Here is a 27363-nt window from a genome sequence, read left to right as displayed (position 1 = left end):
CATATTATTCATAACAGAGACATGGCTAAAAAAGGAAAATTGTGATAATATCATTAGTCAAATAAAACCTGCTGGGTACAATGTGATCGAGAAAAGCCGGAAAGGTCGACAGGGTGGTTGGTTAATGATAGTTTACAAGGAAAATATTGCCTTTCAGAAAATAAAAGTAACAACCAAGCCAACGACCTTCGAAACCATCGAATGACAACTAAAAGACAAAAACATGAGGTGAGAGCGATATTGGTCGGCAACTTTTCGTTTCGTCGGGTAGTTTATTTTTCTTTAAGATTGGAGTTATAATTGCATTTTCCATCCTCTTGGTACTATTTCCGTCTCCCATGTTAGATTTTAAAGTTTGAGAAGCATTTGTTTACCTCTCACGCTAACATGCAAGAGCATTTCATTGTGTATCTTATCTGGTCCAGGGGATTTCCTTAACTTGAGTTTTTTCATGGCTCTATGAAGTTCTAGAATGGTAAAGCCTTCTTCGAACAGATATGAGGTAGCTGTAGGGGCCTTTTCTTGACGTTTAAGGTTTTTAATCAATCCCTTGTCCTTCTGACTTCTTTTCGGTGCCTTGTTTGTTTGTTTGTTTGTTGTGGTTAAAAGAATGGAAGGATTTGGTTGGATTATTTGTACCCGTGTGTCTATCTTTCTCCGTTTCTGAAACGTTTCCTATTGTTGTTGATCTAAGGCGTTTGTGATACAACCTTCCATCCTTGATCAGCATTGTGAAACGAATCGTGCTGGTCTCCTTATGGCTCTTTCTCACAAAAATTATGACAGAGAATTTACCGGGTTTTTAAAAATTTTTTATTGACAAGTACATTTTTCATTACTATCAAAATTTCTCTAGTTATATGCTTTCTATCAATCCGCAACATAAAAAAAAAAAAACGGTAATCGGGTAAAATTGTGTTACAAAGACCAAGAACTCCCTCACATATGATAATAAAAAATAAATAAAGAAATCCAATTTTAAAATCAGGAGTCATTTAATTTTACGACACTTATAGTGGGCGACGGGCCCGAGTCAAAGTGTACACATATATATGCAGCTCTGACGTCCGAACGCAATTATGGGCCTTGTTTAACAATGTTATAATGGTCAATATTTTCCGTCATTTAAAAAAAAAAATTGCATTACAACAATGAGCCCATTATGAATTGGATTATCAGACCTGCAAATAAGTGCACGTAGGCATGAATGTTTGAGTTACAAAAACCAAAAGTTACTTTCACTTTTTACCGGACGACCAACATTTTTTGGGACTTACTTTTTTTTATTTTTTTTAGATCAATTATTGCTGACGTCGATATATAACCGTCTTCCGGTAAAATTTATGTCGATACACGAGATCTTTAGTTACTAATGTTATTTAACGAAAACTCTGCACTGTACTTCATTTCTTGCAGCCTCGGTCAGTCACATTACGATACAAAATATTCAACAAGATGCCGAGTGATACGTAGTCTACTGACAATCCTCATGTCTCTTCTTGATACTGATATTGATACATTTACATAATTCGGGAAGCTTCTCTCCCAATTCGAAGTAAACGACTCCACGTCAAGAGATACGAGAGAAGAAATTGTGTGTGTTTGTGTGTGTGCATGTGTTTACCTATAAGTGTGCTTGTCTGCCCTTTCTGGATTTGTTTTTCCTTGTTGAAACACAAGACAGTGGTTGATTTTTAATTCATGAGAGTGATTTCCAAGCAGTAACGAGAGCATTTTGGACTGAACAATGAAATTAAGTCTAAACTTTTTAATTAATATGCTTCGAAGTTTGTTTTTCTGGGATTCCTTTTTTTTTTTCAATTTCAACTTCGAGAAATAGAATTTCAAACAAATACTCAATAGATACGAATAGACGCGCTCTTATTTCCAGGTCTGATCACCCATAATGTTTTGGTCCCATTGTTGTCATGGAAATACTCTCAAACCAGCATCTTGCCCATTACAACAATGTCAAAACCAGCCCACAGTTATTGCGTTCGGTCATCAGACCTATGTGCCCGTAGATTCCAACCATTTTTAATGTGCAATTATGACAAAATGACATCAATTGAAGCTGGCATTTAACCAATGACCTGCCGAGTTCTTGAAAAACGCATTAAGAAAATTGGCCAGAAAATTCGTTCTTCAAATATCGATCAATTTAATTGACCCTCATCTTGACAAAAACTCAAACCTCGGACTTTGCTATGTCCCAGTTTCGAGAGTTTTTGCCAAGATGAGGGTCATTTAAATCGATCGATATTTGACTGAATGACGAGTTTTCTGGCCAAATTTTTAAATACGCGTTTACCAGGGTACAACAGTTAACAGGTTAAACATTATTCACGAAAAATAAGCTAATTTTAAGTTTCTGGTAGACGGCATATATAGATGGTCGTAATATTATTGTCGGGTAACCATCAGAAGCAGCTCCTTTGTTTGGTAAGTTTGAATGCTGTGTAAAAGAAAGTAGACTGTAATAAGGTGTGCTGAACAATACAGCAAATAACAATATAATAAATGTTATGTGAAAAGCAATGGACTTTGATTTCGTGCATGAGCTATATATTAAAGTTTATGAGCACAATACACTATAAAGCGCTTTATATGGAATGCAAAGCTTAACATAATTGTGTGTATGTGTGTGTGTGTGTGTGTGTGTGTGTGTGTGTGTGACGAGACATGCAACATACAATTTCCTTTCGACAGATTCACCACTGTTACAGATCGGGTAGAACAAATATTTCACATTTTTTGGACTCACCGTTTCAGAGCGGTATTATGTCCAGATGAAATGGACCCTGAAAAGGTGTTTACAATTAGAATTATTGTAAAATCGAACTTTTTGATTTTTGCAATGCGGCTATGTGGTCTTGTGGTATGACACTCGCTTTCGGATCGGAAGGTCATGGGTTCGAGCCTCGCTCTGCGCATAGTTGAGTCCTTGGAGAAGGCTCTTTACTCACATTCTCTCACCGGACTCAGGTGTAAAATGAGTACCTGGCCGTTAACTGTATTGTCTCTGTCCCAAACATTTGTAATATCGCCTGACAGGCGTCATGTCTCGTCCTACATGTTATGTGTTGCTGTTGGCCTTGTAAAGCGCTTTGAGTGGATATTGCACTATATAAAAGCTCAAGTTTTTTAAAAAAAGAATCTGTACCGCTCTGAGATGATGGCTTTCATTTGGTGAGCAAACGTGAGTTAATTAAGGTTATTTTCCAGGAACTCACGCCCGATACAGCAAGACCACGATACGCATAAAATATTTTTATCTATTAATTTATTATTTATCATTCTTCTTCTTCTTCTTCTTCTTCTTCTTCTTCTTCTTCTTCTTCTTCTTCTTCTTCTTATTATTATTATTATTATTATTATTATTATTATTATTATTATTATTATTATTATCATTATTATTATTATTATCATGATCATCATCATAAATATTATTATTATTTGTTTTTTAATTATTTTCAAAATTTTTAAATTACTTAATTGAATTTTTTATCATTTTTTCTTCTTCTCATTGATCACAATATGATGTCATTATAATGACAACCATGACACAACTTGTATGCAAGCAAAGAAAGCGTAGAAGGCCTCCCGAACAAAGACATAATTTATCAATAGCGAAGGCATAATGGTAAAGTTTAATCCGCGGTATCTTCTCCATACTTACTTATACGCCCGAAGCATGCGTGTGAGTGTGCAATGAGTCGATAGGTACGGATGTCTTCATACACACAGGTCATTAGATTGTATTATTGTTAGAAATCTCCCTGACAAATTACACCCTCGGGATCTACACAGTCTACCACGCTTCTTTGTGAGTTAAAATCTATCAATAATCAGGATGTCTACCAAAAGAGCGGAGAGGCATACCATAAGAGCGGAAAAACACGTACCAAAAGAGCGGAGGGAGTGGGCACAGGTGCGGCGCCCGATATCAAAGAAATGTACAAGATTACTGTAAACCTTATTTTTATTTATTGTTATTTGTTTGCCTAGTGTGTGGAAAAATCCCCCTCTGCATTTTATGGGCTTGGGACCAACACACAACGATATCTTTTACCGCTGTGAGGCTGCATTAGGATTTTTATTTGAGCTGAGTGTAGGTTAAAAATTGGTAAAATCTTGCAAGGGAAACTATTTACAAGGGTCTGTTGATAAAACTCATTGCCTTCACAAACTCAAATCTGGATCTTTGGCCTGTTTTTTTCTCACTAACGAGCTGTGCAACTTTCTGGTCTTTGGGCTGTTTTTTCGATTCTGCTTTTGATCTCATCTTGATATATGTCGTGGCCTGGAATTTGATTAGGGCGTCAGTGAGCAAGAACACGTTCGGGTGGGGGCATAGAACTCCTTGTTCAGCATCGAGTGGAAAGACTCTGCTGCGTTGTTCGTTCTTTTCTGGCCTTTGGGAACAGAGGCCCACAGTGGAGGTGGAAAAGGACTTGAAGGTAGTATGTATGTTTGTAGCAGATAATCGGAGTAGTGGATCAACTTGGTGTCGTCTGGTTGGCAACTCATGAGGTCCATGGCGAAACTGTCCTCAACCTCCGACGGATCCAAAGACGAAAGTCCAAAAGTGTAGGTCAGCCACTTGCCAACCTCATTTTTTGTTTGAAACTCATTTCCGAGTCCCAGCTGCTGGATTTTCCTGTGAAGAGCCTGTCCCAGATGGAAGTTGCACGCTTTTACAATGACGTCTGGAATCAACGTTTTAAGCGCGGTCATGGCTGCTTTCTCAAAGTCCATGGAAAACTGTCTACACTGGAGAGAAAGTGATCTCTCACGGCACAGGGATAGGATTGCTTTCCACATGTTTTTGTAGGTTTCTTGAGTTTTTGATGGTAGCAAGCAAAATACAAGTGGGCAGTAGATGCCATTACTCAGACAGTGGATGGAGTAGATCTGACTGAACTGGGGAGGACAAGACTTGAAAGTTCCGTCAACAAATAGCTCTTCCACATGTGCTGAACACAGCTCTTTCAAGTTGCTGTCTGTTGAGAAAATGATTATTCCGGTGCCATCATCATTATGCAGGACAAACTTTTCACCTTTTGATGTGGTTGGATGAAAGTCGTTGTTCAGTATTCTGTGGACGTCCTCTCGTGTTTTCGGCAGTTTTGGCAATTGTTTTCGTCTCTGCCTGTAGATAGATCTTCTTACGTTGATGATGTCTTTATGAACCAGGTTCGCCTCTTCCATTTGGAGAAGTTCTGATTTCATGATTTTTGCTGGTCTTTCTGACACATCAGCTTCGGCCCGACGTTTTACAGCAGCTCGAAGTATCGTCTTTTCTGTAGTTCTGTAGTCTCTGTCATGATTGTGATTTGTTACAGCTGTCAGCGTTGTGGTTACTTGTCCGTCTGTCTTTACTCTTGATTTGCAGCCTTTAACTGTGCATCGCCAGTACTTGTCCCCATGACTTGTAGCATAGTCCAACCGATAAGTGTAGTTATTTAGGACAACGCAGTCAGCTCCTTTTTGGGTCTTTGATATTTTTAACGTGTCCATACAGATGAGTTGAAGAAAGAATGGAAGCCCGAAATTATCTTATAATATAGAGTTTGGAAATCAAACTACACACACACACACTAAATAACCTCGCGGTGTCTCTAACAATGATAGGCTATGTTATGCCTACAATAAGCACGGACAAGAATCCCGAAATTATCAAAATAAAAACACACACTAAATCAACTCACACGTTTCTTACTCGGTACATGTTTTTCAAGCACACGGACGAGAAACACACTAAACTCACACACTTATAAACTCACATGCTTCTAAATCACTACATATTTTTCAAGCACACTCCCCGACAATTAAGAAAGATCGTAAGTACTAAGCAATGATCCTGAAACAGCTACGAACTTTTCAAACCCCACTGTTTTTTTTAAAGAGTTTACAGTAACCCTCCGCTCTTTTGGTATGCTGGCAAAATTACTATCTCCGCTCTTTTGGTATTTTCCGAATAATCATCACCTGGGACACCATCTTGGTTGCTTTTTCCTTTGTGTCATCTACACTTGGTGATAATTGGGAGATGTCAAACCCACGCGTCTTCAGTCACCCGTGTTTACCGATTTACTTTTTTAAAGGAAATTTTTTTAAAATTAGCGTAAAAAAGAAGAAGAAAGAACAAGAAATGCGCGAATCTCACCCTATTTCTTTAAAAAAAAAAAAAAAAAGCAAGTAAAAAGGATAGAGAAGGACCCCCCCCCCTAAAAAAATAACTACAAAGAACAAAAAAAAAAAACAAAAAAAAAAAAAAACCCAATAAATATACAGATGGACAATATTTTGCTTTGGTTTTATAACATGTATTTCCATAACAACAATTAGCACATAACAAGTTGGGTTATCAGACCTGCACACATTAAAACACGATGAATTCGACGTGTTAGTAGGTATTAGTGGAAGAACACACCATTATTAGTCCTTCCGAAGTGATGATCGTTATGTCTTCATCAGAGATCATTTTGAAGCAGGCTATTGTTGTGTGATTGACCACGCATATAAAGATAACAATGCCTCGCGGTTCAAACGTCCATTTTTGACACCCTGTCGAAAAAAAAAAAAGCACAATATAATGTGGAAGGAGAAAAGGTTTAGCAGGTCAAACAAGAGAGTAATTTTAAACTGTGATAAACCCATTTAAACAACTACATTCGCGTATAGAAGGAATGAACTTGACGTCACTCAGGTCTATTTTTATTATTTTTAGACAGCCATTTTAATGATTAGTTCTCACTAAATTCTGTCAATCAGACTATAAGCGTTTAAGGTTACACATAATTTTGTGTGTTAATACGTTATATCACACTGGGGGATGTGAGTATTTCACATAAACGCATAGCATGAATAGATGGTGGCAATCTGTATCAATTACGATGATGATGATGGTAGGGTCAAATCCACACCGAGGAAAGATACATGCGCCCCCTGGCGTTTAAGGTAGTTCACGTTCTGATACGGTTTTATCGTCGAACGCGCAGATCCTGTCCTTCTCTGCTTATCATTTATAGACGAATATTATAAAACGCACATTGAACGTTTACCTAACCAGGTCTTTTCAAGAGCTCGGCGACCGATTTGCGAGCAGTGTGGCCTAGATGTGTGGCCTCACGGTCTCACCAACTCTCTCGTCTCGACTCTCGGCATTCATCGGCTCGCCTGCCTCGCGAGTAGTGATGAGCGAAGGAGGAACACATTATTTATCTTCAGACAAGTCGCTTCGTGCAGCTTAATAACCAACTATGGTAAGTTTTTCTTCAGTCGAAATAGAATCTTTTAATCAGAAAGTTTGTTATATATAAGTTTCAGCAGGATTTAGATAGTTTTTAGATGGACAATTGTTTTTCTATGATATTTTGTGATGCTGATACTGATGTGTAGTGTGTGTTGGCATTCTCGAGTGTTTTCTTGGTCACTTTCCTCATTCATTTTATTCCTTCCCTTGTTAAATTATGCCAAGTGGAATGAGCTTTCGCAAAATAACGATTATCGTCCTCTTTCTGATGCCTTGGAAATCTCACAAAATCAATTCTTGATAATCTTAAATTAAAATCAACATTGTCCATCGATGGGTCTGAAACCTGTGGAGTTCTGTCTGCTCAAAAGGCGACGAAGAGGGGCGGAGTTCGTCCACTGTGTGGTATCGATCACGTAAGCAGAATAGAGCCTGAAAAGCACAGGTATCAATTTGGTTTTATTATCACAAGAATAGACTGGCGTTCCATGATTGCATAGGCTTCTCAGAAAGTGTGCTCTCTATTTTTCTATTTTTGTCGAACTACACTATCAGACGACGTCACACTTAAAATTAAAATTTTAAAAAGTAAGTAGAGAGCCTAGCGGGCTATCTATAGATATCTAAAAGTAGAAGTAGAAGTTATCTAGTTATAGTTATTTAGTTATGAATGATATAGTATAATAATAGTCAACAATGTTTGGCTGTTTATAATTGTGATATAATCTACTTGTATTTGATTGAAGAACTATTTTGATTTGCAATTTGATTCCTTTGATTTTTTTTTGGTTTTTGTTTAAGTAGTATCTACTAGTAGCATATTTCCTCATGTTCGCTTTTTCAACATCATTCCATAAAATTAAATTCATACCCCCCCCCCCCCCCCAACAAAAAGAAACAAACAAAAAAACGCCATGGTAATTTTTCTTTATTGCTAGAGGCTATACTATAGACCTTTCTCTTTCTAGAACTCAATTGCAAATGCAAAAAAAATCTTTTCAAAGTAGTGAGTGTAAGCTGTCAGGAATTGTAGCTAACATGATAAAACATCAGTATTAGTTGGAGTCATTTCAGGTCAAACTGGCCACTAATTCTTCAATTCTTATTTTATGTACCCTCAGTAAATTCACAACTCTATAACAAGTGGCGTTAACTGTTGTTGTAAAATGGTAACTGGTGTGATGTAGGAAGACAAAGTTGGCACCAGTACTCTTTTGTCTGTGATGATCTTGATTTATATAACATACCTGCACTCTGCACCAACAACCTCAGGTGTTTAACAAGCAATTATAACCGTCAGAATTTATCAACTTAATGGTCAAAACAGCCGGAACCAGTTCACAGAGAAAGTGGATGACATAAGCAGGTGCATCTGATCAAAGCTCAAACAAGCAAATATTCACAAGCTTCTTAAACTCTCATCCATGGCGTAATGACTTACTTGACTTGACTTAAGCCTCTTGATTCCTTGTTGGACATAGGGCCGCAACAGCACTCTTCCACATGACGCGGCTTTTAGAGGTCTACTTTATTAGGACCCATGTTTGTCCGGCTGCCTTCAACTCAGGTCTCAATGCTTCGTCGTCATTTTTGCTTTGGTCGACCAACTCTCCTCTTTCCTTGCTGGTTCCAGTCCAAAGCCTGCCTGATGATATTGCTTGCAGGCTTACTGAGGGTGTGGCCAATCCAGCCCAATTTCTTTTTCTTTATCCCCGTTTCAATAGGTGACTGTTGGCGTAATACAACTGCATATTTTGGCAGAAAATGAAATGTTTATTTACTCTTGAACAATATTTATCTTAAAAAGTATTAACGCTAAAAATGACCAATGTCAGTTCCAAGCCTGAAAAATGTTGCATGCCATTATGCTTACATTTGAAAACCAGGGGAAAAAATGATCTTTACTTTAATATGAGCATTGGAAATAGGCTTGGAGAAAAAAAAGAAAGCAGAATCCGCTAATAAGCTTATAAGGCCAACCGGCTATAAGTATACTCTTCTTCTTCTTCTTCTTCTTCTTCTTCTTCTTCTTCTTCTTCTTCTTCTTCTTCTTCTTCTTCTTCTTCTTCTTCTTCTTCTTCTTCTTCTTCTTCTTCTTCTTCTTCTTCTTCCATATCTCCTCCCTCTCCCTTACCTTTTGTTGTTACCTCTTCTTGTTCTTACTCCCTTTCCTCATATTGCTTGTCACAGTCAATTTTGTAAAAACTTTTTTCCTTTTTTTTTCAGTGTTATCAAAGTTCTTCCAGATAGATCCCAAGGGATAATCGGAAGAAGTTCAATATGAGGAGCAAATCTGTGGAAAAAAGCACGACTTGTCCTCGTGACACTCCCAAGTTATCTGCTGCTAAAAAAATTAAAGACATGACTAAGTCACCTATTGTGCGACAAACGAAACAGAGAGGTGGGAACTCAATCACAAGTCTCAAATCTCAAGGTGATATTAAGTCAAAGAAAAAGTCTACACTAGCAAAATCGCCTGCTCGTTCTCCTAAAAATGATTTGTCCACAGATGACAACTTGAAAACTCCAACACGAGGGAAAAAAAAGGTTGACATTAATGAAGGATCAAAGAAAATGAGAGGTGATACAAAGAAAATTGAAAAGGCTGTGAGTAAAATGCCCAAAGTATCTCCAATGAAAGCCAAAACAAAAAGCAAAAAACTTGAGATAAAGTCTAAGGGAAAATCTAAAAAGAAAGACACTAGTCAGAAAGATACAAGTCAGTTTATTGACATATGGGCTCTTGCATCTATAGGAAAGAGGGAAGCTAGTCTTAATGCATCCATGAAAGTAAACATTATGTATGAGAAACAGGTCTCTCCAAAAAAATCTTTGTCTGCAGATTCATCTCCAGTCAAAGCAACACCATCCCCGGTTAAAGCAATACCATCTCCTCTCAAAGCATCCAAGGACAATAAAAGTTCTGGTAGCAAAGCAAATGTATCATACCCATCTAAGAAAATCAAAGCATGTGAAAAGAAAGACAGAGCAAAAAAATCGAAACCAGTATTAAGCTCTAAAAAAGCACCGGGTGATAAATCAGAATCGTTGAATAAAAAGGACATCGAAAGTAGCAGAAAAAGGAAGTCACAATATAAAATCTTTGAAGATGAATCTGTAGCCAAAGCAAGGAAAAAAGATAATGACAAACGATCCACAAAGACCAGTTTAAAGAAAGTAGGGAAAAAGGGGAAGAAAAGTGTCTTAAGTCATAGCCTTGGTAACATTATTGAGAGATCTCCACGCCAAGCAAGTTTAAATGCCAAGGCTATGATAGCCATGGAACAGGAAGATGATATCCCTGTTGAGACAGCAGCAAGAACCAAAGTTTATGACTGGACTGAGGTTAGATCATTAACCACTAATGACACTCGAAAAATGGTCTGGGTGACTGGAAGTGGAGATGTTAAGAGTTTGCAACAATCAAAGAAGACAAAAAAACGTAGCAATAGTAATGATACCTCTTTATCAATAAGAGATATAGTTGAAAGTAGAGAACTGGAGCAAACTGATTCTCTTTTGTTGCATAACACTCTGCTAAAGACAATTCATGAAGTAGGTGATGCACGGTTGTTGAAAGAATTTCTTAGATCACAGAAGGAAGATTTTCCTGGAGAAGTTGATATAGAAAGATGTCCAACACCAGAGCCCCCACCGCCTCCTCCAGAACCAGTGAAAGAACCCTCAACTCCTTCACCAAAGAAAAAATCTTCACCATCAAAGTCTTGTGAGGTGAAAAAGACTCCAGAAAAACAAATGAAAAAACCTATTGTGCCATCTCCCACAAAACCGGAGCCTTGCCGAGTAGCCACACCCATACCACAATTTTCACCCGGCCAACAACGTCCAGGTCACCTCACTGGTTTTGTCCATCATCCAGCCACACATTCACAGCCCATCTTTCCAAATCTTAGTGAGCAGCAGCACCAGAAACAATCATCACAGCCAATTAAGGTTACACCTTATGCACCAAATTCTGCATATGTTTATCAGTGCTCTTCAGCTGACCGACAGCAGCAAAACATCTTTATGCCAAATACCCCTTCATCCATGCCACCATTCAGTAATGATACAAATGACCTTGTGCAGCGGAATTTCCCAGCAGCCTTCACTTTCAACCAAATGGGTAGCCTCAGCTTTGAACGTCGTGGTCTAAACCCCTATCAGCACCCTCAAACCAATGCCTACAACCCAACAATGCATTTACCGATTCAACCCATAGGTAAGACATAGAATTATTTAACAAATTCACTTGTTCGACATTATTGTTATTATTATTATTATTATTATTATTATTATTATTATTATTATTATTATTATTATTATTGTTATTATTGTTATTATTATTATTATTATTATTATTATTATTATTATTATTATTATTAGGAATTGCCCAATTATGGAATATTAAAGCAAAAAATACTCAGATTATCTCACAACGTTCACTCTTTTCATTTGTATTCTGAGTTGAATTGTAGGTAGCATTGTTGTCATCAAATATAGGAACACACCACACACCTTTTCTCTTTGGAAATCATATTTTGTTAAAAATGAAATATTCTTGAATCTAAATTGTCATATTAATACTGCAAAATATACCCACGCATTACACTATAGGATCCATAACTATATTTACAGTAGAATTACTTTAAACCGAAATTTTGGGGACCTTCTAAACCATTTTGGTTTAAAGACATTTTGGTTTAAAGCAAGTTCCCGTTTTGCGATGTTTTTCAAGTGTAGTAACTATTTAAGGAATTTGCTCATTTAATCATATCATGGGTTTCCCCTTAAATGGAGTTGTTGAATAAATGCCGTCTTCGTAACCATTTTTTAAAAATGTTATTTTATTATTCTTTTTTTTTTTTGTGTGTGTGTGTTTAAAAAATAGTTTTCGGGTTTTTCGTTTTCCATTCAAAATTGTTGAAAGAGTTGAGCTCTTGATCCCGTGTTTTTTACATATCTCCGTCTTGCTCAGTTTTTTTTTTCATCGACTTCACATAGTGTTTTGATTTTAAACTCCAACATGTAAGCACAATGCTTTCTTTTATACATCTTTTAGTAAAATGTAAAGCTAAAATAAGATCGAAAGGTCTTGTGTGATAATTGATAATGAATGATGCGCAGCTACTCAGAGGTGAAGTGAAATGGAAATGAAAATGCGTGTCAATGCTAAGCTGTCTACTACACTCCCCTCTTTTGTTGAAAAGCCATTAGGTTCAAAGGCCTAATTACATAGCCCCCCCCCCCCCCTTACACACACATTTAAACAAAGTGGAAATGAAATGGCATGTCAATGGTAAGTACCATACCCCCCCCCCTCCCCAGTCAGTTCCAAACAACGACTTCTTATAGTAGACGATGGTTCCAAAGCATCAACAAACGAGCGAGAACATCTCGCTTGCGTGATTCTACACCCCAACTCCCCCTCTTTCCTCATTTTTCGCATGCCAGTCACCCGTCGTCTTCCTTTTCCAGTCTGTGCGATTGTGGTGTTGGCCAAGCCCAAGTGCAGTGATTGAAGTGTTTGCCTACCCCCCACCCTCATCTTATGCTTACGGTCTTTGTTTATTATCGGGCATTATTACGTGTGGCCACCTTCCCGAATTTTTGAAGAAAAATAGAGAGAGAAAAAGGGAAGGTGCTCTCAAGTTGTTTCGGTTTAAAGAAAGTAATGCTTAGAAGTATTTCGGTTCATCGTAAGAATTAGTACAAAGATAATGAAGGAACTAGTACAATTTATTACATTCTTTGCGGTTTAAGGTATTTTTCGGTTTAAAGTAATTTTACTGTATATTATGAATTCGTAAGAATTTTCCCATCTTTTGGCATATATCTTTAAAGTATTCTTTGTCTTATAGTCACATGATCGTAGCTCCATTAGTTCAATGGCCTCTATTTAAAAGCACAATCTCTTGCGAAACTTAATTTTTACTCTATATAAATTTACCCCCCCCCCCCCCCCCCCCCCCCCATCTCACTCAAATGGATTCTGCTTCTACTTATATTATAAGTCATACTCTCTTTTCTGACCAAGTTTTGTCAAATTCTTTGAAATGGTCTGGGGGCGGTAGACAGGGATGGATGGGTTGGGGTCATGGCACATGCCCCATTGTTGGGATGGAACTAGGTGATATAAATGGTGCTGAGTTAGGAGAGGGGATCAAAGGTTGCAAAGTTTAGGATGAGGACAACTTTCAAGAAGAAGAGAAAATAAGAGATGGAGGAGATGGCATTGGTGATAAAGGAGGCAGGAAGAGCAGAAGAAGAGGGAGAGAGGTTGGGAACGAGATCGAGGAGAAGAAGAAGGAAACTTATGGTGGTGGTGTTTGATGTTTGGTGTTTGCACTTTGAGGAGGAGGAGGAGGTAGGTGAGGACAATCTAACAGCCATATAGCAATCAAACCATCAGACTTTTTTGTGGTTAACTTACTCTGTTAAATTATTTCCTCTCAATCTCTCACTTCAATTATATACTTGGAAGTTCACAGGACCAAGTTATCAATCCAATATGTGCAGTTCGTAGTCCCCTCTGTCGTTGCTACTCTCCCAACTGACATCCCGCTTACCTTTCATCCCATTCCTCTTCCTTCCCTCTAATGTGATTGTTATTTCATGGAGATGGGAAAATTATTGTATCGATACTCATGAATATCGACACAACTACACTGTATATTGGGACCAATGCACAGGGTTCTGGCCGCCTTAAATTCAAGAACCTCTTGAAAACTCCTTGATTTTGATATTATTGCATCAATCTCATTGAAAACTCCTTGGATTTTTGTAACAAGAGTGAGAAAGCTCCTTGAAAATTTTTAGAATTTTGTGAGGTTGTGTTTAAAAAATTGGGAGAGTACATCAAAATTCGACAAGCAGTGAGGTAATTGAAGGTGACCGATCTCCGGAAGGCTGGGTTGGATCTTTTATCCTCCCATAGTAATAGTAGGCAGGGAGGCACTTACTACTGTGTCTTCTAATCAAGGAGTTTTCAAGGGGTCCTTGAGTTTAAGGTCACTGAAACCCTGTGTATTGTTCCCAACTCTGTTCTCATCCTATACAGTTGAGAATGGATATATAGAAATCGTCCAGGAAAATATGTTGATATAAGTGTCATGTTGATATATCTGTCATTCCAAAAAAATGAAAGGGAAATAAATGAGGAAGTCCGAGATAATATGGGAAGTCAATCTTGATATTTGGTGGCCTCTAAAGGGGTCGATTTAGAATTTTATGAAAGTTCACTTTATTTGAGTTTTATTGTGGTCTGTCTCTGAAGGCTAAGAATCCCTCTCCTGGAAACCCTGTGTATTATTGTTCTCAACTCTGTTCTCATCCTATACGTTGAGAATGGATATATTGGCATTGTCCAAGAAAATGTCGATATAATATGTGTCATATTGATATTATATCAGTCATTCCAAAAAACTGAAAGGGAAATAAATAAGGAAGTGCAAGATGACATGGGGAGTAAATCTTGATGATTTGGGCCGATTTTGAAATTTATGAAAGTTCACTTTATTTGAGTTTTATTGTGGTCTGTCTCTGAAGGCCTGGTATCCCTCTCCTCCACACTGGCGCCCTTATGATGTTGCTGTGCAAAGCAGTAAATGGTCTTGATTGCTACCTTTGTGGCAAGGCCGGAAACTGGCGTTGAACTATTCACAAATACTACTAATGGATGATAATATTCACGTTAAGCTCAAAACTTTCTCTCTCTCTCTCCTCTCTCTCTCTCTCTCTCTCTCTCTCTCTCTCTCTCTCTCTCTCTCCTCTCTCCTCTCTCTCTCTCTCCTCTCCTCTCTCTCTCTCTCTCTCTCTCTCTCTCTCTCTCTCTCCTCTCTCTCTCTCCTCTCTCTCTCTCTCTCTCCTCTCTCTCTTCTCTCTCCTCTCTCTCTCCTCTCCTCTCTCTCTCCTCTCCTCTCTCTCTCTCTCTCTCTCTCTCTCTCTCTCTCTCTCTCTCTCTCTCTCTCTCTCTCTCTCTCTCTCTCTCTCTCTCTCTCTGCGCGCGCAAACAGATAGATAAAATGGGCCATTCACTCAGTTCTTTTGCCTCGATTATTTTTGTTTGTTTGTGTGTTGTATTTTCACCTTTGTGTACCTACCATCATATTCATTTTGTGCTCAAACTAACTTCTCTCTCTGGGTGAGGCACTTATTGTGTCGTTTTTGTCCCCCTATATCTGTTTACCAATTTGAAACGGTTATGATTCTGGTTACGAGTGTAGCATGCAAATATTCTCATTACCCCCCCCCCCCCCCATCCAACCATCCAAACTAGAGCTGTTGTTTGTGTTAGACCAGCTCTTTTAAAGTCTACACTTCTTAACCAGTTTGTTTCGTGGCTTAAGGTCAAGAGAGATTGCCTTGACATTTTAGTACTCCAAAATTTGTGTGATAACTGAGATTTCTACCTCCCTGGTTAATTGGAATTATAGTAGCAAATGACATTTCATGAGTAAACAGGTCCCACTATATTTATATTGTATACTTGAACTTTTAAAAGAAATATATATATATTTATTTTCAGGTTTCAACTTTCAACAATTTTATCAACCATCTATCCAGCAACTTCATAATCAGCAAAGTATCCCTCAGTCTATTCAGCAGGTGCCTCTACCCGCCCATCAGCAATATGCTCTAGTCCCTCCAACTCACCCCCTCCCTCCCCCATCTGTCATTCAACAATCCCAGCCTTTACCTCCAGCTCACATCAATCCCATCAGGCCATTTCATCAATCGACATACCATCAGTACCAAAACCCAGTCCCTTCTGCCACAAGTGAAATAAAACAAGATAAATCTTGTATGCCCCCACCCCCTTCTTGCCCCATTGCACAATCTCTACCGCAGCAAACTCCAAGGACGTCCATTGTTCAGCCTCTTCCTTCATATAGAAGAGCCATTCCAATCAGACCTCAAGTGCAATCTCCTCATAAACTGATAAAGCCATCACCAGAGAGATTGTCTATCACCATAGCCAGCAGTTCATGTAACATAACAACCACTATGTCCCCACCTGTCGCAAGTCATACATTTCAAACTCCACCTCAACAAATTTTCAAGCCTGTTGGTTCAGGAAATGTCATCATACATAATCCATTACCAATCAGACCTGTTGCCACAGTGAATGCGTCTTTCCGCCCTATAGTATGTAAAAAAGAGACCAAAGTGTTACAACCCAACTGTGATAAAACTTGCTCTTCTGAGACATCTGTGGAATCTCCAAAGAAATTGGGCACAAAGAACAGGTCTGATAATAATGAATCTTCAATGTCAGACATTCTACACAGTGCTCACTCCACCATGTTTTCTGTGGAAGAGAAAAACACCAGTGATTCACCAAATTCCAACAAACAGTGCAACCAAGTTGTCAACCCTACCACGTCACCTTTATCAGCCAAAAACTCTTTCTCAACAAATATCATTGCAACTTCAAAAACCAATGAAAATTTCAATGGTTCATATTCTGTAACTTCTATTCTGGGGATGTCAACCTGCAAAGGCGAACCCAAAGCAAAAGTCAGCAATTTAAACCTAGGCAAGGTCAGTCATGTAGATCCAAAAAAATTGGTGGCAAAGAAAGAAACATACTATCTCTGCATTCCTCCTCCTAAAGTGAGTGGAAAACCAGGCCCATCATTGTTCACAACAACAGCTATACCAATTAAAGACAATTTCCCTTTGAAGCTGCCAGAAGATCTTAGTATGAAACAATTCCCAAACTCAAATAAAGTCATTGTCATTGACGATTCTGAAGATTCGTCAGATGATGAGCCTCTTGCCAAATTAGTCCAGTCAAAACCACCCGATGACACCTCAAACGTCAAACAAGTTTGTAATATTAAATCTAAAAAGGGGGGAAATGAAGCTCACAAGGCTAAGAAAGTTAAAAACAATGCAAAAGCATTGAAAATAAAGCTGTTTGAGAGGAAGTTAGACTTGAAGGGAACAACTCCCAAAGAGAATCAGACAAAGACATGTGCCAAGCAAAGCAAGGATAAAAAATCATCCCACACAATGGTTTCGCCTTTGAAAAATAAGCAAATGAAAGTAAGAAACCAGTTAAGTCCAAAGTTAAAGAGCAAAAAATCAAAGGACACCAAATCACCAACCACACATCTAAAAACGAAGAAAATTAAAAATAGCAATCAGAACCCGAAGAATATAGATGATTTGAGTGTTACTAAACAGGAAAGTGAGGAGCAAAGTAAACTTAGCTCAACTGATGGCAGCAACTGTACAGTAGCTCCCTCTACAAAGAAATCAGGCCCCAAGACAGTTAAAAAAGCACCTGTTCGAAAAAAGTCTAAAATTCAAGCCTTGGTCCCGCCTGTTTTGCCGAAAGCTAAAGCTGTGCATGGCTGGTCATGGATTGGGGAATGTGAATGGAAAATGATACCAAAACTTACACAGGTAAGATCCTGATATTAGTTGCGTTAAATTATTTTAAAAATTTGTTTTGTTTGTGGTTTTAATATTTATTTTATTCTTTCTTATTCTTTTTTTCGTATGGGGTCGTTCTATATTTTTGCGTAAAAGTTCAGTAATTTTTTACCTCCTGACCTGGCAAGCCTGCACAACTACTGCAACCACCACATCATCATCATCATCATCATCACTACTACTACTATTACAACCACCACCACCACATCACCATCCCTATCACAACTACTGCAACCACCCACATCGTCACTGCCACTACTACAACCACCACCACCACATCACCATCCCTATCACAACTACTGCAACCACCACATCGTCACTGCCACTACTACAACCACCACCACATCATCATCATCACTACCACTACTGCTCCCACCACCACCACCACCTCATCACAACCATTACTACTACCACCGCCACATCGTCACTCTGACTGCTACTGCAACCTCAACCACCACATCATCGTTACTATCACTTCTACTACAACCACCACCACCACATCATCATCACTTCAACAATCACTACCACCACCACATCATCATCTCTACCACCACTACTACAACAACCATTCACTATCACATCATCGTCACTACCACCACAACTACAACCACCACATCATCTTCACTACCACTACTACTACAACCACTATCATAACTACTACAACCACCATGATCACTTCCACTACAACTAAACCACAACCACCATTACCACCATCATATGTATGTAAACAATGCCGTATACTGTTCCAGTTCCCTTTTCTTGTATGCGAAAATTCTCTTTTGGCATTGAAATTCCTGTGAGCCACATTTTAAGTTGGTGTATCTGCTTAGTTAAAAGAATCATAGGTAGTAGTTGTGTTTCTTTGGGATATTTTACATGTTATGTTCATAATTAATATGTCATTAATTCATTTCTGTTAATTAAAAAAGGATACACCTATACTTTATAAAATCTCATCACTGAATTAAACGATGATGATAATGATAATAATAATAATAATAATAATAATAATAATAATAATAATAATAATGATAGAAATGATATAATAAGGATCTTGATTTTAATAGTGATGATGATGATTACGATCATAATAATTAGATGATAATGATGATAATAAAAATAATAATATAACACTGATAAAAAAAAAAAAAAAGAGGAAGAATAATAATCCATGTTTGTTATAAACTCTCTCTCTCTCTCTCTCTCTCTCTCTCTCTCTCTCTCTCTCTCTCTCTCTCTCTTCTTTCTCTCTCTCTCTCTCTCTCTCTCTCTCTCTCTCTCTCTATGTATATATATATATATATATATATCTTATTTCCCTCATTGTGTGGTTAAACTTGTTTTTTTTTCATAATTCTTTGCCATATTTAGCTCAGGGAAGAATCACTGAGGCTTCGCAAATGTTACAAGTCAATGAAGCACACTTTTGGAGAAGTGATATCTGTGAAAGATTGTGTCATTTTGCAGTCTGATGGAGATGGTAGTGTCCCTTATGTTGGGAAAGTTAGTGCATTGTGGGAAAATTTGAATGGTAAGTGTGTTATGTTGATTTCAATTTAATTTTTGTTGTAAGGCCCTTCATTAAAAACACTTTTCTTCATATTTTTTATTTAAGATAGATAATAATCTTAGAAGTTTGAGGACTCAGTTTGATCAACACGAAGGTTCGGTTCAGATTTTTGCTTCAAATAATTTATTTTTTTTTAGATGAGATTGTATTATTTTTGTGAGAATCATTTCTTTTCAGTTATCAGAATGGAATACGTAAACATTTCTTAATTTTTCATCACATAGGTGACATGATGTTTAGCATGTTGTGGTACTACCAGCCAGAGCATACTGCAGCAGGTAGGGAACCAGAGGATGGTGAATCAGAATTGTTTGCTTCAAAACATCGTGAGGAGAACAGTGTGGCTTGTATTGATGACAAATGTTATGTACTCATGTACAATGAATTCTGCAGGTGAGAAGTTACGTTATTTCATTATTTTGTTCTTCTTCAGTTGTAGGCAACCTATGCCGTGTTATTGGCCACCAATGATGATAATCCCCTCCTTTTGTTTTTTTTTTGAGTTTTATGTGACTCTTAATGGTCGTATTATCGAGCAGGCCTTCACATTTTTTGTTTATCTGCAGGTTCTCCTCCTCCTCCTCCTCCTTCTTTCTTTGTTGGGCAGAGAAGTTACTTTTGTGTCTATTTCCACCATATTTGTTTTCCCTTTCCACGTTGCTCTCTGTCTTCTTTCCAGATTTTTTTTTTTTTGGTCCTGGCGAAATTAAAAAAAAAAAAAGTTGGAGCTTTTATTTATAGTGGTATCCACTAAATGTGGTCAAGACACTTCACAAGGGATTCCTAGCCAACAGCAACATGTAACATATAAGACGAGACATGAAGCCCGTTAAGCGATATTACATTTTTGTTTTTGACAGAGACAAAGATGTTAATGGCCAGGTACTCATTTTACACCTGAGTATGGTGAGAGAATGTGAGTAAAGAGCCTTTTCCAGGGACTCAAGTATGCACCACTCAGAGTGGAACTCGACCCCAGGACCTTCTGATCCAAAGGCGAGTGTCATACCACAATACCACACAGCAGCATAGTTAGGTGGCTGTCCCGATAAATTGGCACTCCAAATACCAGCTTTGACTGTAATCTTAATATTATTATTATTATTAATATTATCATTATTTATTATATCATCATCATTGTTGTTATTGTGCGGCTATATGGTCTTGTGGTTTGACACTCGCTTTCAGATCGGAAGGTCCTGGGTTCGAGCCTCGCTCGGCGCATCGTTGAGTCCTTGGAAAAGGCTCTTTACTGACATTCTCTCACCGTACTCGGGGTGTAAAATGAGTACCTGGCCGTTAACAGCATTGTCTCTGTCCGAAAAAATTGTAATATCTATCTCCTAACAGGCGTCATATCTCGTCCTACATGTTAAATGTTGCTGTTGGCTAGGGACCTCTTGTAAAGCGCTTTGAGCACATTCAGTGGATATGCGTTATATGAAAGCTCAGTTTAAAAGAACAAAGACTCAGTTATTGCTGTTGTTGTTTTTGTTATGATAAAGTATTTTTCCAATGCATTGAACAGAGACATAAATTCTGTTTATTTTCTTTTGATCTGTGCCAATAGGATGGAAGCTGATGCCATGCGTCTTGAATTGGGTGTACCAGCTCCCAGTAGTCATCTGATGATTCCACCCTTGTCTGAAGAAGACAAACGTTTTCTACGGCCATTACCTCCTCCAGAAGTTGGGATGGATAACATTTGGTTTTGCCGTTACGACTACGACACTCGGAAGAAAATAGTAAGAAAACCAAAGCATAAGAAGACAGACTTACGTTACAGAGGCCCTTGCAAATTGGTGCAATAAAAATAATGTTATCTTATAATTGATGCACGATAAAAATAACACATTCATTCTACTATGTACTGATTTTATTATTTATTGATCCAATTAATTTTTGACATTTGGTCATACTAAGCATGTATTGACAAATATGCATTGTATATATTTGGACATTTTTCAGTCTTTCACCAATAAATTATAAAATGGAAAATTATAATTGCAATGAGTTATCTAATGTTGATGATTAATTTTTGCTGTTGTAGAGAGTTATGAAAATATAATGGATGCATTTATGCGTATTGTTATAAATAATATATATACATTCAGGAATATATGGTTAAGATCATGTCTTTATAATTCTGGTTTGAAAAGAGGATTATTTGAAACAGATTTTTCCAAACTTAATGAATTAATTTTTCCTTTTTTCCAATTGGAGAGCCCAGTGGTAAAAGTAAAAGTACTTAAGTCACAGGAATTAGTTTTGAGAAAATGGAGTTTAAATTTTGGATTCGGCTGTTGAGAGTATATTAAAATTAAAACTAGTACTGAGATAGAGGCCTTTAATTACATTTGTCATAAAAATAATCAGTGAGTGCACTGAGGTGCTTATGCTTTAAGTTGATGACTGATAAGCTGAAAAAGTATAAAAATGTGACTAAAGTACTTTAGTACTAGGGTCTTTAATTGTGTTTGGATTTTTTTTGTATGTGTGTATGTGTTATAACACATGTTGAAATTTAAAAGAAATGTACACACATTATGCAGACCTTGATTGACTATATTAATCGCATTTAAGTTATGTAAACGGCTTTTTCTATATATACTGCTGTGTTGCTAATAAATGTATATGATTACTTATTTCACCTCCCTCAGTCTATTTTCCCCCATTGGGTTTGGTAAAGCATTATTAGTTTGATTGTAGTTTGAATTATGACCACGCTGGTATGACTTGTAATAAATTCAATTTTTTAAAAATTACAATGTTTACACAAAGTAGTTTAGATTGAAGCACGTAAATTTCAAAATCACGAAAAACTCAAACACGTCTCGATTCATCAATTTAACCCCATCGGTCTCAAATTTCCGCTATTTAGAGGATTTCTGCTATTTCAAGTCCTCTGCTACTTTCTTCAGTTTGGGCTCCAGGCCCTCTGTAGTAAGAATACATCTTCAAAAATAATTGTAAACAGTCCGGTTGCCAGGAACTTATCCATGTATATTAGTTCTTTAACAATGTTTTCCTTATACAGTCGACTCCGCTTAATCACACTCGGGAGTCCCATAGCGGGCAGGGAGGTACATACTGTGTCTTCTATACCCTTATATCTGTTTTCCAACATGTTTTCTGCCTTTGTCTTGGAATGAGATTACTTGGTTTTTTCCTGGCTGGGAGGGAAACAGTCAAATGCATAGTTATTGTTTTGGGAGATGATATTTTTTTCCTTGTAAATCATCTCTCTGTTATGTATTATTATTTTTATTTTGAATGTATAATGTAGGCATTTGAGTGTGTTCCTCTTTGTTGGATTTTGTGCTTGTGTCTGGAGGAGACTTATGGCTGGTCTCAAACTAAGTACATTGGTGGTGTAAGAAGCAGGTTTGACCAGTGTTTAACCCGCATGATACCTCACTTTATCCAATTTTATTGTGTGCCAGATGGGGTAAGAAGAGGAGAGGCGTGAGGGAGATAAGTGAGGAGTGATAGTGATAAGGCTGGGTGGGGTTCCTGACCTCCCAAAGTGGGCAGGGAGACACTTACTATATCTTCTATCCGCTAATATCTGTTTTCCTGCATGCTTTCTGTCTTTGTCTTGGAATGAGATTGCTTGGTTTTGTCCTGGGTCTGGGCACACTAGCTGGGAGGGAAACAGTCAAATGTATAGTTAGTTGGGAGAGGATATTTTTTGTCTTGTAAATCATCTCTCTGTTATGTACTGTAATATGTTTTGTTTACATATTATATATGATTTGTAAACATTTGAGTGTGTTCCTCATAGTGAGGACCTGTTCTGGTGTCTTGATGAGACTTTTAGGTGCTCTCAAACTAAGTACACTGATTGTGTGCTCTTGGAATCGTCATCTGTTTACTACTATTTGAACCAATTCTCCTTTGTTTTACCTTTTCTTGGGTGCTTTAATTGTAATTCTAGAACTTTTTACCAGCCCATTTTCTTCCTTTTTGCTGGCGCTGATATGACCTTAATGTGTTGCAAGCGCTGTAAAATCCTTAAATACAAATAAACAATAGTGATAAGAAGTTAGCGGATTCTTAGGTAAAGAAGTCACATGCTGAGTGTATAATCAACAATGCAATATTCTGGCTTGATCTTATTATGATAGACTTGAAGGGAAACCTAATTCCACCTGTTATTGACTTATGCCTCTTGGGTCCTGGCGAAGCATAGGGCATCAACATCACTCTTCCATCTTCTTCTGTCCTTGGCACAGACCTTTTCCTCACTCCAGGTAAGATTGAGAGACACACAAGTCTTGGTGAAGGCTTTTCCTCCAAGTCTGTTTTGGACGAATCCGTTTCCCCTTCCTCTGTGGGTTCCATTTGAGAGCCTGCTTGGTTATCTTACAGGGCTCTTTCCACATGGTATGGCCAACCCATCTGACCTGGACATCCATAGCTCGTAGTTTGTTCTTGTTCAAAGGTCAGCATTTGGCACTTTGTCAAACCATTTCAACTTGTCATTGAATGAGCCAAAACTCGCTTGACGAAGACATCCATATTTTCCTCCATCACATTCTTCCCCATATTTCAAAAAGCAAACTACTCAACACGGAAAATGTGAGAACTAATAACTCTAGCCCCAACTCGCACGAGATTTCTATGCTGCACTTTATTTAGATTGCAAAGAGATTGATTTTCATTGGAAATTTATTTAGATAGCAAATATGACTATGATTTAATTATCTCTACCCAAAATCAAATGATTAATGAAAGAAATAGTATTCAATTAAAAGATTGTAGTGTTTCTCCTCTTATATACCTTCGGAATTTAAAATGATTATTTATATTTAATTTTCCCATAGCGGGCAGGGAGGTACATACTGTGTCTTCTATCCCCTTATATCTGTTTTCCAACATGCTTTCTGTCTTTGTCTTGGAATGAGATTACTTGGTTTTGTCCTGGTGCTGGCCGGAGTCCTAGCTGGGAGGGAAACAGTCGATTGCATAGTTATTGTTTTGGGAGATGATATTTTTTTCCTTGTAAATCATCTCTCTGTTATGTATTATTATTTTTATTTTGAATGTATAATGTAAGCATTTGAGTGTGCTCCTCTTTGTTGGATTTTGTGCTTGTGTCTGGATGAGACTTGTAGGTGATTTCAAACTAAGTACATTGGTGGTATGATCTTGGAATCTACATCTGATCCCTATTTGTTCTCAGTTCCCCTTTGTCTTACTTTTTCTTTAATTGTAATTCTAGAACTTTTTACTATCCCATTTTCTTCCTTTTTACTGGCGCTGATATAACCTAAATGTGTTGCAAGCGCCGTAAAACCCTTAAAAACAAAACAAACAATATAGTTAATTTTTAGATATCTTGTTGATGAGCCTCTTCATTTTATGATAAATTCAAGTCTCCATTTAAGCAAGGATAAATGTTTGTTATGTCCTCAAATTTTCAGTGTGAATAAATGTACAACTTTTCACCGGGAAATAAAACTGGTATTTTATATTGATATTTTAAGCGGATTGTGAGTATCTACTCCCAGAATTTCTTGACCTCCCATACCGGGCAGGGAGGCACTTACCGTGTCTGCTATACCTCTATATCTGTTTTCCAAATAGCTTTCTTTCATTGTCTTGGAATGAGATTACTTTGTTTTGTCCTTTCCCTTGTCAGAGTCCTTGGCTGTCAAATGTTGAGTGTACTCCTTTACTCCCTGTGCTTGTGAATGGATGGGACGCTTTGGTGATCTCAAACTAAGTACATTGATAACTTGCTCTTGGAATCCACTTCTAACCCAAATTTTAACCAGTCCCCTTTGTTTTAATTATTCTTGGATGCTTTCTCATCTTGAATCTTTAATTTTTTGACAATCCCATTTTCTTCTTTTTCACTGGCACTGAAATGACTTAAAAGAGTCGCAAGCACCATAAACCCTTAAAAACAAACACAATCCCAAAAAATTTAAGTATTCTCACATAATATTATTATGTCCTAATTGTTTTTCTGTCCACTATTTTTTCCCCTGTACCATGATTTTACTTTGATTTCCTTTCTCTGTTTTTTTTTTTTTTTGGGGGGGGGGGGGGGGGATATTTTTTCCTCTTGTGTTGACTTCTTATGGTGTTTTGAAATATGTTTACTAATTTGACGTTAGTCGCCAAGGACATGTTAGATTGATGAAGTCACTCGAAATGAGAGGAAATCCTTCTGCAGTCATTTTCTGCTGCCTTGTTTTTATGTTTCCCCATTTTCTTCCTAAACTTATTGGTCTTTCCATTGGCATCGTGTGATGATAATTAAAATATTAATCGTAATGGCTCTTTTCAAATAATTTCCTCTACAATATAAAATAAAATTCAGATATTTTTATATCAAGTTGTACATTTAAGAAATATTTCCAACTATTGATGAACGTTGGATTTTCTTTTATACATCAATGTCAAACTGTATTGTTATTATGCTGGCTTTTAAATATATTTGAAAATAAGTATATAAATAACTTTTTCTAAAATGAATGTAAAATTTAGACTGGCTGGCAGTAATAACCTTTGACAAATTATGTCAGTTTAAAGTTATAGTGTTGATTATGCCAAGGTCTCATATAAGTTATGGTAACTAGGTCTTGTTTTATAAATGGGCTCATTTTAATGGTGTTGATTAAACATGGATGAATGTCGGCTCATTTAATCGTCCTATTTTTTAGATCAAATCCTGCAAAGTTATTACATCATTAACTGAAATTTGATATAGTAAAGCTTGACATTTCTGGACATTTTGACCGCTAAAAGTTGTGTAACCATTTTTTTGATGTTGTAAATGTGAAATACAAAAATTATTATTTTGTTGTATAAAAGTAGTAATTGGGTTTAATGGTTGTTTTTAATTATTTTTAAAATTTTTAATTTAATAAAAATATGAACGTATATATATTGTTGTTAGAATTATATAAGGAACTAAAGAAAAGTGAAAAACTCGCTCAGCGGGTGGTTGGATGGGAGCATCACCCTTGAATCATATACCTATGATGTTCGCATGGGTGTACGATCCGATAGTGATGTCGTTTCTTCTTCTCTTTACTAGCCTATCCTGCTTCTTTGGTTTGTGATTGTATTTTTGACAGGGGATATTTTTTTTTCTGTAAATCTTCTGCCTGTTTGTTCTTGGTTATTTATAATTTAGCTTATATCTTTAGGTTATGATTTTGATTTACATTTGTACTATTTTTGTTAGATTGCTTGTTTTTTTGTTTCAGCGGTCTCTCATATAACCTCATTTGTGTTGGAAGAGACCTAAAGCAATAAACAAACAAAAAAAAAAACTCGCTCATTTAATTCTGGCTCGATTGGAATATCTTTAAGACAAAAGAAGATAAGCTGGTATTCTTTTGATCTGAATTTTTATATTTTATGAATACTACTACTGTAATTTAATCATACGTACACATTAAGTGCTACAGCTGAACTTGGGCATTTTCATAATATTTGTTCATTTTCTAATCCTACGACCACCTCCAAGTCTAAAAGGCATATTGTTAATATATAAATATAAAAAATATGACCCGGCATCAAATTGTTAGGGGGAGGTTAGGGGAATTTGTTATTTTAAATGAAGTATGTTTTTCCCCCATTGTAAATCATCTTCCTATAATACTACTTGGTTTCTTGTTGTATTTACTAGTTTTAAGTTGTTTCAAATTAAAGACTCGGATAGATTGTTCTTGGAATTTATTTCTGTTGTATTTGACCTAGTCATCTGTTATTTACATGTTCTTTGATGCTTGTAATTACAAATTTACTCCTGCATCGCCATATTTTTTTCTTGAAATGGCGTATAAGTAACGTAAGTGTCTTATAATACCAAAAAAAAAAAACCCAATCATAAAATGGTTGTACATGTAATTAGACTGGGTACATCAACTTTGAACACACTCTCTCTCTCTCTCTCTCTCTCTCTCTCTCTCTCTCTCTCTCTCTCTCTCTCTCTCTCTCTCTCTCTCTCTCTCTCTCTCTCTCTATATATATATTATATATATATATATATATATATATTATTATTATATAATATATATATATATATATATAATATATATATTGTTTTTAAAAAATGTTTCCTCTTTTAAAT

General features: G+C 37.0%; 1 protein-coding gene across 2 annotated transcripts; it reads left to right on the top strand.

The window, feature by feature from the left end:
• Positions 1-7083: 7083 nt before the first annotated feature.
• LOC144962966 (uncharacterized) lies at positions 7084-24721 on the top strand. Of its 2 annotated transcripts, none has more exons than XM_078896449.1 (6): positions 7084-7268; positions 9485-11480; positions 15786-17671; positions 19073-19232; positions 19496-19664; positions 20842-24721. In XM_078896449.1, exons 2-6 carry the CDS (start codon positions 9539-9541, stop codon positions 21080-21082), a joined length of 4398 nt encoding a protein of 1465 aa, XP_078752575.1. In that variant the 5' UTR covers positions 7084-7268; positions 9485-9538; the 3' UTR covers positions 21083-24721. The 2 variants fall into 2 exon arrangements, with proteins under 2 accessions (XP_078752575.1, XP_078752576.1); XM_078896450.1 differs by lacking the exon at positions 7084-7268 and adding an exon at positions 7706-7846.
• The last annotated feature ends 2642 nt before the right edge of the window (positions 24722-27363 follow it).

The sequence above is a fragment of the Berghia stephanieae genome, chromosome 1, assembly GCF_034508935.2.
Source record: "Berghia stephanieae isolate SIO BIC M18660-M18661 chromosome 1, UCSD_Bste_1.3, whole genome shotgun sequence".
In the NCBI taxonomy this organism is placed as follows: domain Eukaryota; kingdom Metazoa; phylum Mollusca; class Gastropoda; order Nudibranchia; family Aeolidiidae; genus Berghia; species Berghia stephanieae.
Note: the sequence above shows the minus strand (reverse complement) of the source record. Positions and strands in the feature narration are given on the sequence as shown.